Source organism: Gymnoscopelus microlampas, assembly GCF_963454915.1.
Source record: "Gymnoscopelus microlampas genome assembly, chromosome: 15".
NCBI classification, from domain to species: Eukaryota; Metazoa; Chordata; class Actinopteri; order Myctophiformes; family Myctophidae; genus Gymnoscopelus; species Gymnoscopelus microlampas.
The window spans coordinates 5,065,639-5,081,658 of record NC_139952.1 but is presented as its reverse complement, the minus strand read 5'-3'; the positions used below and the strand labels follow the sequence as shown (position 1 = coordinate 5,081,658).

Sequence of the window (16,020 nt, the reverse complement as noted above, 5' to 3'; positions counted from 1 at the left end):
TAATGTCTGGAGCACTTCACACGTTTTCAACCTTATCTTCGTATAATTGGTTCTCACTAATGGTGCCATCACTCAGGTGGCACCATTTTCTGTCCACTCACTCTCAGTGTCTCCGAGGAGGGCTGTGGGCATTTTGGCGTCTTATTATAAGTATTACTGAGGACCAATTATGTGAAGATAGAGTTGAAAATGGGCTGAAGTGCTCCAGAAAATACATTTTCGGGTGAGTTGCCAATTTCGTCCAATCAGGAGAGAGTGCCCATTTATCAGCTTCAATTATATTGTGTGCTATAGTTCCAATTGTCTCTGCTCATTTCTTTGTGTCCTCGTTCCCTCTTTCACTTGTTTATCCGGTATCCCGTATGAGTTCTCTCTCTCCTCATTGGATAAAATTGGTATCCCGATCTGAAAATGCATTTTCTGTTCTTTAAAGGGATATGTTTTTCACACTTTTTGACAACAGTTTTTTTTTCTATTTTTTATCTCTGAACTTGCCTACAATCCCTGTAGAATCCCTGTGGAGTAGTTCACCAAAAAAAAACATATTTTCTATCAATTACACACCCCATTCAGCCTTGAATTCATGGAGATTTTTTTGTTTTTGTCGCATTCCTAAACCAATAATTGGATGACCAGGTCATCGGTCAGTAATGGACTCAATTGAGTCCACCGGTCATCAAATTATTGACACAAATACCCAAAAGATCTCCATGACTTCAAGGCTTCTTGGGGTGTGTAATTGATAGAAAGTAAGTCATTTTTTGGGGTGAACTACTCCTTTAATTTATTTGACTACATGTTTTTTTATATTTTTTATTTTAACCCATTAAGACCTGGAACGCATCTGTGTCACTTTAGATTGCTTTGGCTGTTCAAAAATAGCAGATCTACAAGCTCATAGCGCGGCACCGAGTGCCGCGCTATGAGCTTGTATATCTGCTATTTTTGAAAAATCGTGAAAAAAATATTTCGTTTTTTTTTTCTTCAAAAAACTGTTAGAATCGCCTCAGGTCTTAATGGGTTAACATAAAAGATCCTCTCTCTCACACTCATGTCGGTGTGCCAGCGATCACCCTCCCCTGTGCCAATGTTGGCACCCATGCCCAAGAACCTTTTAACAAAGAACGTAACTTTGAGCCCTTCGTGATGTGTCCGTCTTTGGACTGTCTTTTGTGTGCTGGTTCTGTTTGGAGGACGAGGCAGGTCAAGGACTGATTGACACACATAGACGCATCGCATCGCACGCACACACACACGCACACGCACGCGCACACACAGCTTATTCACAGGAACAATTTGTCTTGGACATAAATAGCACGTCTCCTTTTAAGAACTTAAAAAACAAACATCTAGGCTCTGACAGCCAACTTTTTTTTTAAAGAATTGGATTGGAGCCAGTGCCTTCGATTAATTGTCATACAACTAATTGTGATTAAAGATTTCATTGTGTTTTTCGCATTGCACATTGGAACATACAGTATGAATAAATAAAACAATTGCATTTCTGTTTTGCCTTTTTGGCCTTTTTGGGCTTTGGGACAAATCATTTAAAAGCCTTACTGGAATATTAAGAAATTAATGACCTTGTAGGCATTAAGTGTCAAAGTAATTCGTAAGACATGGTTTCAACAGGCTGGGGGTCTCTTTGAATATATATATATATATTTTAAAGCGAACATTTGTAACTCAAATCTTTGCCTCTGGGGGGTCCCTGGAACAACACATTTTACAAATGTTCGCTTTAAAATATATATATATTCAAAGATTTGCACACATTTTTGTGATTTTTCAAAAAATGCAGATCTGCTCGTAGTACGGAAATATTGTGAGAGAGTGCCGTTCACAAACGCCAGAATGAACGCACTCACAATAACGTTCATTTAGCGGAAATACAGTACATTCAGTTCACGTTCGGCCAAAACGAGTTCATGAACGATCGTTCATTGAACGCGTTCAGGCACAACACTGCCAAGGACCCCCAAAACGATATGTAGTTGGACCCCCATCTGGCAGAATCGGCCTCAGCTCTTAACCCATTCAATCCTGGAAAGCATCTCTGTCATTTTAGATGTCTTTGGCTATTCAAAAATAGCAGATCTACAAGCTCATAGCTAAATTATTCAAGGTTTTGAGTATGAGCACCCCAGACAGTTGCTTAATTCAGTATTTAGATTTTTTTTTTAACAGACACACTCCCATCCTATATATATAAACCCATTGTAACTTCAAACTCAATTTCAATCATGTTCGATTCATTGAAAACACACGTCCCTGCTTCAGGTGATAGCTGATACTGTACTGTGAGGGCTGACCGGGTTTTTTCAATTAACTTTTTCAAAAATACAAATAAAATTGATATACAAGATATATGAGCTTGTAGATCTGTTATTTTTTTTAAGAATCGTGAAAATATGTGCAAATCTTTGAATACATATATTTTTCAAAGCGAAAATGTTTAACTCAAATCTTTTCTTCTGGGGATTCTACAAATGTCTTCTAAATCCTAACAGTTTTTTTTAAACTTATGTTGCTATATATCAGTGGTTCTCAAACTTTTTTCATGTCAAGAACCCCTAAAATGATATGCATTTGTTCGCGGACCCCTAGCCTGGGATCCAGCCTTCTTCACTACGTTCGGCGGATTTTCTTTTCTCACTGTTCCTCAGTATGGAAAGCCTCCTCCAAGGGAGGCGGGACATGCCATACGGCTGAAAACGAGCCGTGGCTTCTGATTGGTCTGTGGTGCGGGGCGGGGAAAAAAACACCAGGTGTGATCGTTGTGATTCGTGATTCGCTTGAACAACATCCAATCAGCAACGACGTTGCCTATACGTAAACATATGTAGTTCCAGTGTAGTTCTGCAAAGCGAGTCAAACAGGAGCCTTTCCAGACTGAGAAACTAAGTGAGGGAAAAAAAAGCTAGCGGACCGCCTCATCTCAAGATATTTTGTTCCAGGGACCACCAGAAGCGAAGATTTGAGTTAAAATGTATACATATTCAAAGATTTGCACACGTGTTCGCGATTTTACAAGCTCGTAGCGCGGCACCGAGTGCCGCGCTATGAGCTCGTAGATCTGCTATTTTTGAATAGCCGAAGAAATCTTAAAAAATGACACAGATTGGATGTTTTTTTCAGGGATGTGTTTCTCGTGACTTTGAAGAGAGATATGTCTGAGTGATGCAACAGGAGACAACGTTGGCCTACTAAACCGAAACTAAACCGAAAAACTAAACGCCGTGATAGGTCAGCCTTCCCAAACGAGCGTCTGGGAGGATCTCAAGGAGGAGAGGGAGAGCCAGGGGTCAGGCGAAGGTCAAACTCCTGGCTGGGGGAGCGTCTCGGAATAGACTCCGATGACGTCACGTCTGCAGGAACCAGGGCACGGGGAGGGAGGAGAGACAGGTTTTTTATTTTGGAGCATCCATCAACGCTCATTGATTCTGTCTGAGACTTGGATAAATATGGATGGACACGATATTTCTTTACCCCCCCCCCCCCCCCCCTATACCTCCGGGACCCCAGTCTTATTACACTGTCAAATCCTCAGTGTTACTTTAACTCTGTGTTGATGGTACAAATGGGATTCGTACTCTATACAGTCTCTCTCTCTCTCTCTCTCTCTCTCTCTCTCTCTCTCTCTCTCTCTCTCTCTCGCTCTCTCTCTTTGTTTATATATATATATATATACGTATACGTATATATATATATATTAGGGCTTTCACGACTAGAGATTTTTACAGGTCGACTAATTTGACCCAGTGGTAGTCGACTAGTCAACTAGTCGAAATTTACATTTTTCATTTTTTTGGGTGGCATTGTTTTAATGCCATCCTACTACTATATTGCTATTATTATTATCCTCCTGCCCTTATTCTTATGGCGTTTTAAGGGAAGCGCTTCTGGCACAGCAGCACAGCACCACAGCAGTGTCTCCAAGGATCCCCATTGCCCAATAATAGGCTTTTATTGGGGATACGTTTGACCCCCTTTTGATAAAAAATGAAGTCAGGAGGATAATAATAATAGTAAGATGGGCCATTACTATGGCATTGAAAAAAAAATTGAAAAAAAAGTTGTTGTTTTTTTTTTCAACTATTCGACTAGTACCAACAAGGTCGACTAGTGGTTATACTAGTCGACTAGTCGACTAGTTGGTTAAAGCCCTAATATATATATATATATATATATATATATATATATATATATATATATATATATATATATCATTTTATTTTTTAACTCTTTGACTGCCAATGGCGAGATTTCTCGTCATTTATTGCTATTGCGCAGCCTGCCAATGACGAGATTTTGTATTTTAAGCTGTTTTCCACTAGATGGCGCTGTTTGCTCGCCTATGGGTCATCGTTTGGCTCCCAGAGAAGCAGAGGTGCAGCGGGTCACGTGATCGGAAAAAAAACCCAGCCCGTTTTCTTCCATGTTATTCAATTTGGGAGAATGGCCTTTTCTCTGTTTCTGTTGCTTTTTTGGCGAAAACAGCCGACATTCAATAGCCCACAACTATGGAACGGATGATCGCGGCGGCTCGCTCCCCCCCCCCCCCGATTCTACGAGACTCGGATACGTCTTTTAAAGCGATCGGCAGATCGCTCACACTGGAGATGAATATTCTATGATTTTTCAAAGGTAACACTCGAAAATCGTTGGCAGTGGCTTAGCAGAATGATGTTTTATTTCTGGCAGTCAAAGAGTTAAGTGCAAGATGGACAGGAAAGAGGGAGAGGCTACATTAGAGCAGGCTACATTAGAGCCTATAGTTGCCTGGACCACTAGGCCAGCGATCCGGGCCAGTACCAATCCTTTTTAAAACTAGAGCGGTTCCTAATAGTGCCAGTAACAAAGTTACAAAACCGTAAGAGTCGATTTGGTTCAATTTGAACACTCAGAGTCACAGACCCGTAAGGGTGCATTTGATTCCTAATAGGCTCTATGCACAGCAGCCACATTATGAAGACATTCACAGGTGTTACCAATGATACTAATGAAGGCTCTGTTCCATTTAGTGTAGCACAGTGGTTTCCACGACCCCCACATCACACAGGGGCCATTTGGAAGCCCATGAGGGTCCCTGGACCCCAACTGTAGACCCACTGGTGTAACAGAGTGTTTCCAGTGAGCCAACATGCACAATATCAGCACCCTGACTCTGTTTGACCAGAATGGAACGGAGCCTTCATTAGTATCATTGGTAACACCTGTGAATGTCTTCATAATATGGCTGCTGTGAATAGAGCCTATGATCAAACATTTAGCTGGGGACCCCCTTGACCCCCCCTCAAGGACCCCTAGGGGTCCCCGGAACACTTTTTTTTGAAAGCCAGTGAAACAGATGTCAGAATAGATGGTATTCAAGAAGACCTTTATTGTATTGTATAAGACCTCCGGATTGTGAGAGTTGTTAGAAACAAGGTCACTCTCACAGTTTGAACTGCTTCTTGATATTTGTGATGACATCTTTTTTTTTTTTTTCGAATTTAGAATTTGAAGCTTTATTTCACTTTATTTCACTTCGACTGGACGTTCTGCACTCCCTCCTCAGGACTCTAGGTGGCGTCATTAAGCCAAAGCAGACCTTTAGGATTAGTATTATTGTCTCCGCCAGAGGTGGAGAGTATGTTTCCGTCTCCGTCCTTCCGTGTGTCCGTCCGTCTCAGCCAAGCTAACATTGGTCAAGCTTCAAGTGACACGGGAAGAATATGTTGTCACCAATGCTTTGATTGGCTAGCGAGACGCATGATGACATAAAAACCTATAAATAGCAAATGTGCTTCAAAAAATAATTTATATTTTTTGAAGCTAAGCTAACTAAGCTAGCTAGCTAGCTAAGCTAACATTTCATCAAAGAGGAGTAAAAGTATTCAGATTAGAATAATTTAAATGAGAGACAGGTTTTGTATGAATTTTCATGAACACTAAATGGACTCTAATCAGAATATGTACACAATATGTAGTCATGGTCCTAATATGGGCGTGGCTTCCCGGTGCTTGTCTGGAGCTGTGTGGGGAGAGTAACGTCATTATGGATGATGTCATTGTGATTGGTCTATACATTCCTTTGATACCATAAATACATCCATATTTGGGGAAAATGTCCCAATGGATAAAAATACCCTTTCCGGTGGAACGCCATAAGAACAACATGGCGAATGGAGGAAAAAAAAAAGTGCATGTGGTAAACAAGCAGGCACTGTAACGTTTGAAGACCGGTGTTTTAAAATGGAGAAAATGAAAGAAAGAAAGGTGATTGGCTGAGCTGGATTACAGCTTGATTGGATGGTGGCCCTCGTTTCCTTTTTAAGGGGAGGAGTGGTAGCACAACATCGTACAAATCTGGCTTATGATATCGTCTGTTTTCCGTGACTTCCACCCTGCCGTCTCCTTTCCGGCGGCTCCGTTTTTTTTCCCAACGTGGCTGAGAAGGTTCAATATCCGCCCTCAGTCACGAGCTTCAAGCTAACAGGATTCGGCTTCCGCTCAAAAAAAAAGAAAAAGTGTCCTGTCCTCGTGTCATTGCCGGCCGCCAAAACGTCTGTCAGTCTTTCTTTCTGTCCTATAGGGACTTTTTTTTGGAGTGACCAGAGCGCTACACAGGCACTGAGTGAGACGCCTTTGCTCAATGATCGTGGCCGTGTTTCTCTTGCATAGGAAAGTGACATTGATGAGCGGCCACCCCTCTCTCCCAAAAGTTTTAACTATTTTCAGCTTGAGGTGCCCGGAGCGCTCTGCCAAAAAAGGCTTTACCCCGAGAGCGCTTAAATGGGACGGTCGGTGCGGGGAAAGGAGCGATCCAGCGTGTCTTTATCATAGAAATGCATGGCAGAAAGGCGCTGACAGCTAAAACAAACATAAAAAAATCACACCCAGTGTGAAGAGAGTGGTGCCTTTGAATTAATGTAACTGGTTGCATCCTTGTGTTGCAATCAGCTGCAGCTGTTGAGGCCGTGCTCAAACATACGGACGGACAGACGGACAGACACACACGCACACGGTCAAGTGTAGGAGTGGCTGGCACCACTCAAAAACACTTTCTACGGACGCGGCCCCTTAAAACGCCTTTACCCACCCCTGCCTTCCCAAAACCAGAATTCTCAACTCTACCCCGGGTTTATCCAGGTAGTGTTGTGGAAAAAGATACTGTATAACTCAAGATAGAATCCACGGAAGATGAGCGCCCGATGTGATGAGTCAATCTTTTTAATAATAATAGGAGCGCTCCTCTGAGGTCAAAACCTCAGAGTGATTTAAATAGAGACCCAGTGTTTATGATGTAACAACAGATGGTGAGTAGGCTGGAAGGACCCAGCTCGGCAAAAAAGGGGAAGGAAGCTGTTGAAACTACTTTTAGACCGTTATCTTGACATGGTATCAAAGACAGAATAATACAACAGCATTTCCTCTTTATCCGGCATGTTTACAGTCGGAATGGTAACGTCGCCTCCAGTCATGACTTGTGACTTTCTCCCCTTAGAAGGCAGCTAACAAGACAAAGCATTGCATGTCCTTATGTGAAATGACGTTTATACAGCCCAGGAAAGGAACAATTCTTTGTCAGCCTCAGCCTCTAAACCAGTGGTTCTCAAAATGGGGTCCTGGGACTCCCAGGGTTCCTTGAGGGGGTTCTAAATGGACCCCTACACGTCTGTAACTCTGACAGTATACAAATGGAACCAAATGGACCCTAACGGGTCCATTTGGTTCCATTTGTATACTGTCAGAGTTAAGATGGGTCCCTGAAATATAACAGTTTGAGAACCACTGCTCTAAACCCTTCACCATCTTGTTGCTTGTAAGTTCAAATGTACGCAGAGTATTTAATATCTCTCATAAATAAATCTCTGACAGAAACCACTCGGTGTCATATCCTGCCGCGCTTGTGAGTCGGCGCGTGCGCGAAGGCGTCGCCGCCGCACTGGGTGTGGCTCCGTTTCCTGGCCCCTCCCCACCCGGCGGAGGAGGAGGAGGCGGGGCCCGTGTGCAGGGCCATTTCCTTGGAGATGAAGGCGCTCAGGTCCACCTCACGGAGGCCGTTGTTGCCGCTGCGTCTGGCGCCATGGCACAGCGTTCCAGAGGCACCTCCGCCGCCACTGGCCACTACCGCGCTTCTGCCACCACCGCCGCCGCTGCTGCCCCTGCTTCCGTGGGCGGGAGACCCCGGGGCTCCTCCGGAGCACACGTCGATGCCGGCCATGGCCCCGCTCAGAGCCTGCAGCGCGATGGCCTCCCTGAACGGCCGGAGGTCCGACGTCTCCGCGGACGAGGCGGCGGTCGCCAGCCGTGGGTGGTGGTGGTGGTGGTTGTTGTTATTGGCCCTGCCGCTCCTGGGCGGCGGCGGCGGCGGCGGGGCTTTGCCACAGAGGAAGCCAATCAGATCCTCCCTGCGGATGGTCCTCGGGCGCTTCTTGGCCCAGGACAGGACGTCCTTGTCGCGACGCCGGTGGCCCGCGCGGACGCCCAGGTCGAAGCTTCTCTGGCGGGCCTCGGCGCTCTCCTTGTAGAGGTTGGTGACGGCCGTGGCGGCGTTCTGGAACGGCACCCACAGCGACCCACCCTGCTGTTGTTGTTGTTGGTGGTGGTGGTGGTGGTGGTGGTGGCACCCCGGGTCTTTATAGAGCTGAGCTACGGCGGCAGCGGACGTCTGGAACAGGTGCCACAGTCTGTCCCGTTGGTCGTCGTCGGCCTCCTCCGCCTCGCTCCGCTCCCTTCGCTCCGAGTCGCTCAGACACTGGCGCTCCCAGTTGGTGAACCAAAGCTCGGGTCCGTGCTCCTGAAGGTCGGAGTTGTCGTACTCCTCCTCCTCCTCCTCCCTGTCCTCCATTTAATACGACGGAAAATTGCGGGGAAACCTAAAATGTGAATGCGCTAAACAGATTGGGAAGTTGATCGAGGAGGAGATTAAGCTATGTTTGTATGTTGCTCCAGGAAAGGGCAGTCTGGGATTCTCTACTGGAACTGTTAGCTCCACAACCCGATTCCGTAAAAGCAGTAGGAATTTGAATATTAGTGTTTTTGACTGTGTTAAATACTTATAGAGTCTTTCGTTCTGATAAGGAGTCCGGTAAGGGCTCTAATAAGGGTCTTCCCCTCTGACAAAGTCTGACGAGGGACAATCAACTCTTTCCCTCTGTCTGTCTGTCCGCCCGTCTCTCTTTCAGCTTTAAGTCGACGCCGAGACCCATGACACCCTGCTGACGTCATCGCTCCGCCCCCTCCCCCTCCCCTTCCCCCCGACTTCAACGATGGCCCCTCCTGATTGGAGGTCGCCGTGGCGACCGCCGCTAGCGCTGCTGCTGCTGCTGATGCTCGCTTCCTGTCTGCTCCTGTCTGCCTCCGCCTTGTCCTCTTTGGCCACGCCTTTTCCCAAGGACCTTCAGCCAATCAGCGTCGTCGGTCGAGAGCGTGAGTAGCCGCCTGATTGGATAACACGAGATGAACATGTCCGCCGGAGAAATGCATAGAATATAAATGCACATATATATTTTCCCTTAAAGGGGAAATCCACCCATTTTCAATATTTAACTATGTCATTAATATAGCATAAAGGAGTTGTGTGGAAATAAGAAAAAAGTTCCCCCCTTTCTGTGTTGCCTTGAACTGGAGGATTGATTGTGGGTTTAACATTGCAAATTACAACGTGATGACTCATCATGTTGTAATTTGCAATGTTAAACCCACAATCAATCCTCCAGTTCAAGCGCTTGACCGTAAGCCGAGCTTTCACGACACTTCCGCTCAGGCGCCGGAAGTGTCGCGAAAGCTCGGCTTGCGCTCGAGCGCTCGAGCGGATCCGTTATGGAGTTATGGAATTTCTGTACTGTAGCACTCGTCCTAGGATTTCATAACGTCATAATAAAGGTAAGCTAAAGCTTTAAACTATATGTATGACATCAAAACAACTGCATTTAGGTTCAAAATCTTCAAACGTTTCCTTTGAAGGAGCACTGATTTTCAACCTTATCTTCATATAATCGGTCCTCACTAATGCTCATTATAAGATGGCACCGTTTCTGTCTACTCACTATGTGTCTCATCGGTGGGCTGTGGACAGTTCAGAAACCTGCCTACCAGTGACATCATCGGCGGGGTATCCAAGCTTATAGAAACTGCAGCCTTTCGCTTTCTGGAAACTTAGCATGCTTAAAATACTGTAGGGCCATTGTTCTTGCAAGAAATTGTTTGAAATCTCGTTTGAAATGACCAAACCTGCCTATCGATGATGTCACTGGTAGGCAGGTTTCTGAACTGCCCCAAGTCCACCAATGAGACACAGAGTGAGTAGACTGAAATGGCGGCATCTCATAATGAACATTAGTAGGCTCTATGCACAGCAGCCATACTGGAAAGAAATTGGGCCTCTTCCTTACTTCCTTCACAGGTGTTACCAATGATGCTAATGAAGGCTCTGTTCCATTTAGTGTAGCACAGCGGTTCTCAAACCTTTTAATTTCAAGGACCCCCATAACTCTTGAGAGTGTACAAATGGAACCAAATGGACCCTTACGGGTCCATTTGTACACGCTCAGAGTTACACACCAGTAAGTGGCCATTTGGAACCCCCTCAAGGAACCACGAGGGTCCCTGGTCCACACGTTAAGAACCACTGGTGTAACAGAGTGTTTCCAGTGAGCCAACACGCACAATGTCAGTCACCCTGACTCTGTTTGACCAGAATGGAAAAGAGCCTTCATTAGTATCATTGGTAACACCTGTGAAGGAAGTAAGAAGAGGCCTAGTTTCTTTCCAATATGGCTGCTGTGCACAGAGCCTATTATATGAATATAAGGTTGAAAATGGGTGAAAATGACCCGGAGCAGCTCAAACTTTACAGTCGTTAACTGTATCTGTCTGTCTGTCTGTCTGTCTGTCTGTCTGTCTGTCTGTCTGTACAGAGTCTGCTCATTACCCAGGGTTCCATGGTTTGGTTCAGGACAACGACACGGTCCGACTGGGGCTGGACTTCCAGAGGATGCTACGCATCAACCATGTGCTCTACATCGCCGCCCGGTTAGCACACGCTCACGCTTGCACACACACACACACACACGCACGCACGCACGCACGCACGCACGCACGCACGCACGCACGCACGCACGCACGCATGCACGCACGCACGCACACGTGTGCACATGCACAACCACATTTGAAGTGTTATTAAATGAACTTAATGAGAGGTGTTTGTGTTCCTCAGGGATCACGTGTTTGCTGTCAACCTGACCACTGCATCCGAACACTTTGTCCCTCATCTGGTAGGAAACGCACGCACGCACGCACGCTCCGTGCGTAACACGTTTATAGATCTTTCTGATACATACAGAAACGTGTAAACAAGACCTGATATTATGTCTGTCTGTCTGTCTGTCTGTTTCAGAAGTTAACATGGAAGTCTACAGATGTCAGTAAATGTAGAGTCAGAGGAAAGAACAGTGTGAGTATCAACCTGATCATACTGATCCATTAATGAACCTGATCCTATGTATTGATCATTAATGAACCTGATCATATGTATTGATCATTAATGAACCTGATCATATGTATTGATCATTAACACATTTACTGCCAATCCCGAGATATCTCGGGACATTAAATCCACCCGTTACCTGCGGATACCGAGATATCTCGGGATCGTCTTTTTATGTGGTTTGATAACGAAAAAAAATGTTTTGGTACCATCCTTGATTTTTTTTTTTCCCCATGACGCTTCCGACCCATCCTATGAGAAAATTTCCGACAACCGTTTCCGGTTCGTTTTTTATCTTGAAAAAACAGTTTTTCCCTGGTTTTGGCTAAAGATCATGGTTTTCACACAGTTTCAAAAACGAATGGTAAGCTCCGGTTGTATTTTCTTTTCTTTGATCGACGAACGGTTATCCTCTTTGTGTTTAAAAACGATCTGATAGCCGATCGGAGGCTAAGCTAATCTAAAATGGCCGGTGGGGAAGGCCGGAAATCACGTCACAGCCAAACGGATATGACGTTTGCAGCCTTTTTTAGCCGCTGATACCACAGAAGAAGAAAAAGAAAGAAAAGTGTAAACATTATGAGGGCTCGTACGTCCGTCGTTGCTGTTTATAAACACCATCCGATCGCGGATTTTAATGGATATAATTTTTTTGTGAACGGTTCAAAAGGCTATAAAACTCAAAACGCTGGCAGTGGGTGAGTACCTTATGAATAAACTCTAGCGGTGAATGTGTTAATGAACCTGGTCATATGTATTGATCCATTAATGAACCTGATCATATGTATTGATCCATTAATGAACCGGCTCATATGTATTGATCCATTAATGAAGCTGATCATATGTATTGATCCATTAATGAAGCTGATCATATGTATTGATCCATTAATGAACCGGATCATATGTATTGATCATTAATTAACCTGATCATATGTATTGATCATTAATTAACCTGATCATATGTATTGATATATTGATCATTAATGAACCTGATCACACTTATTGATCCATTACTTTTTTAAATGTTTCAGATTAAGACTAAGTAAGTGTGTGTGTGTGTGTGTGTGTGTGTGTGTGTGTGTGTGTGTGTGTGTGTGTGTGTGTGTGTGTGTGTGTGTGTGTGCGTGTGCGTGTGCGTGCGTGTCTTACAGGATGAGTGTTATAACTATGTGAAGGTTCTGGTCCCGCGCAACGATGAGACTCTGTTCGCTTGCGGAACCAACGCCTTCAACCCTACATGCAGAAACTACAAGGTAGGAGCTGTGTGTGTGTGTGTGTGTGTGTACGTGCATGCATTCGTGAGACACTTTGGGACTGAGTGCTTACAAAAAGCAAACACACAGACACACAGACACACACACACACACACACACACACACACACACACACACACACACACACACACACACACACGAGCGCGCACGCACACACCAGGATATATTTGTGTTGTGATTCAAGCTGTGGGTCTGTCAGGATGATTGACAGTTGTCTTGACAGCTGTCTTGACAGTTGATAACCCTTTTTAACCCATTAAGACCGGGAACGCACCTGTGTGTCATTTTACGATTACTTTGGCTATTCAAAAATAGCAGAGCTACAAGCTCATAGCGCGGCACCGAGTGCCGCGCTATGAGCTTGTAGATCTGCTATTTTTGAAAAATCTTGAAATTTATTTTTTTTATATTTTTTTTCCGAAAAACTGTTAGGATTTTCAAAATGTTTAGACGCGGCCTCAGGTCTTAATGGGTTAAACAAAGTCTTTCTCTGAGAATCCAAACAAGCGCACCCTGTCTGAGAGCGACTTTTTACATGCCTGCGGTGGGAAAGGGCGGTCAAAAAAAAAAGAGAGGAAAAAACAAACAGGAAAACGTACGTTGATCAAGCATCAACATATGACAACTTGGGAGCAGTGGTGGAAAGTAACTGAGTACATTTACTTAAGTACTGTACTGTTTGAGGTATTTGTACTTTACTTGAGTATTTCCAATTTCCAATACTTTTGCTTCTACTCCACTACATCTCAGAGGCAAACTTTTACTCCACTACAATTATTTGAAAAAACTTTAGTTACTAGTTAATTTTCTGATAAAAATGATTACATTATAACAAACATACATTAACCACTTTAGCCCTATTTTACACAGGCTATTTGAAAATAGCTGATCTACAAGCTCACAACGCGTTGCGATGCTTGTAGATCTGCTATTTTCAAACATTTTAGTACTTTTACTTTTGGAACTTTTTTACATTTTGATGCCAGTACTTTCACTCAAGTACATTTTGAATTCCGGACTTTTACTTGTAACAGAGTACTTCTAACATTACAGTATTGATACTTTTACTTAAGTAAAGGATTTGAGTACTTTTTCCACCACTGCTTGGGAGTGACAATGCGTTGCTTGCTGTAGAAATAACATTTATGAGCGATTAAAGCAATAAGCAACTCAAGGTCACAGTGTACCATGTATGTTCTAATGGATGAGGGGTGTGGTGATGAATTATAAAATTCATGGTAAACTGAGACCTTGCGTGGCTTATTGCTTCTCTAAAACGGTTACAAATATGGCAATGTGAAAATCCTAGACACGTCCCAATTAAAGCAGTTCTTAATAATAATCCACCAGAAGAACAACTTCTACAAGAAAGTAGTCAGGAAGAGCAACTTCCTGACAGTGACTAATGCCTGCTTTTCTCAGTCAGTCAGTCCAGCCTGGCTGTGTGCTATGACATCAACTTTTCAAACACATAGAGAAACAAACCTTAACCGTTAGCTCAATCTCATTGTAACTTAAAATATTCAATCGAAAATTGATATATTTTTAAGCCAGATTTTAGCTACTACGTTCCGTGAACTTCACGTCACGCGTGAACTGCTAGCCTAGCTGCTTAGCCTAGCGGTCGAAACTCCCTCCAGCACATACTGTATGGTTTTGCGATGGATTGGGGGAGCGCTTGTTGTTGTCCTTACGAGCCCCGCCCGAAAACCCTCAGTCATTTGCCGTCCTCATGGGCCGCACTACGCACCTGTGACTGATATAAGCTGATCTAAGGAGTAGATTATAGTGTTTTATCACAGAAACCACAGCCAATCAGAATCAAGAATTTGGACTATCCATTTCCGAATTAGCCACTTACGCCCTCTCGAGTCTAGACTTAGTAATTGGACCTAAGTTGTGTTGAAGTGGTTAGTCACCATATAGTAGTTTCGTGAGTTCGAGCCCGACTGCCTTTGCTCCATGTCACTCCCATAGAGTTAAAAAATAATAGAGACTGCACCGGAAATCCCCTCCAATCCACTTGCATTAGGTTGCTCACCCAGTGCATGGGCCGAAATCACCCCTTCTTCCGGGTTGGGAAATGTGACGGGCGGGGCCTATTTGGGGGCTTCTGTGACACGCTTTGCGTCACCTCCATGCACAAGTTCGTGAGTCGAGCCCATTGGTCGGAACCGCTTTCGCTCGTTCGTGACAGTGGCCCCAGGTCGTTTTAAGCTGCAGTACCTATGAATTGCCAGCATGTCCAATGTAGCCTGGTAAACCCTCCCTCCGGAAATCTCATTTGTAATTTATTTCAGGAGTGAGTCTGGCATGATCACCCATTCGGCAATTTGGCTGTGCGCAGGAGTTGGGGCGGGAGTAATACCGTTGACTGACAACCCCTTCAGCCAATCAGCAGTGTTCCCCTTCAGCCAGTGCATTTTTAACACCTCCAGACCAATGTGACGCAACGGGACTTTTGAGGACGGCTTTTTTTCAAATGGCTCTGTCATGATTAATTGACCACATATATGAAGTTAAAACAACTAAATTCTATCCAAACGATATCTTAAAAGTAAATTCCGTGCCTCAAAATAGAAGTTTGAGAGCGTTTTGAAGTTTAAAAGAGAGTAGAAAACACTGCGGTCAAAAAATGATGGCTGCCGTTCGTTTTTTGGTCGGCTGCACTCAGGCTGCAATCGGTGCCCTTCGGGCTCACTCGAACTCGCCACCTGATTGGCCAACTTTCGCTGTCAATCACAGAACGATGAGCGACGACACTGATAGGCTCGTCCGTTTGGTGAAACAGGCTAGAAACGCCCAGACAAGCCTTCAGGCCAGGCTCCTTCCTGAAATCAAATGGAAATGAGATTTTCCGGAGGGAGGGGCTTTACCAGGCTATGTCCAATGCGCTTCAATGCAAACTCTGGGGGCTTGGTCACTCCCCATCTCTCTCTCCCCATTTCCTGTCAGCCTATACTGTCCTATCAATAAAGGCATAAAAGGCCATGACAAAAAACAAAAAACTATAGTGCCAGACATGATGTGTAATGGGGCTAATAATGTGAAAATATGATAATTTGTGTAATGACATGCAATAGGCTCTATGCACAGCAGCCATATTGGAAAGAAATTGGGCCTCTTCTTACTTCCTTCACAGGTGTTACCAATGATACTAATGAAGGCTCTGTTCCATTGATATCATGCATGTTGGCTCACTAGAAACACTCCATTTTGGTTCCCAAATGGCCCCTTATGGTGGGTGTGTAACTCTGAGAGTGTATACAT

General features: G+C 44.4%; 2 protein-coding genes across 2 annotated transcripts in view; one reads left to right on the top strand and one right to left on the bottom strand.

The window, feature by feature from the left end:
* LOC311061174 (semaphorin-6C-like) overlaps positions 1-16,020 on the top strand; it is a 139,306-nt gene that overhangs the window by 79,828 nt on the left and 43,458 nt on the right. The window contains 5 exon segments of the mRNA XM_084079731.1: positions 9,174-9,417; positions 10,908-11,022; positions 11,207-11,264; positions 11,387-11,443; positions 12,628-12,729. Coding sequence (XP_083935857.1) covers positions 9,258-9,417; positions 10,908-11,022; positions 11,207-11,264; positions 11,387-11,443; positions 12,628-12,729 — 492 coding nt within the window. The 5' untranslated portion in view covers positions 9,174-9,257.
* On the bottom strand, positions 7,877-8,836 carry LOC311061175 (HUWE1-associated protein modifying stress responses-like; the record flags this gene model as incomplete). The annotated part of the gene is made up of 1 exon (XM_084079732.1): positions 7,877-8,836. The coding sequence occupies one exon, from the start codon at positions 8,834-8,836 to the stop codon at positions 7,877-7,879; it is 960 nt and encodes a 319-aa protein (XP_083935858.1).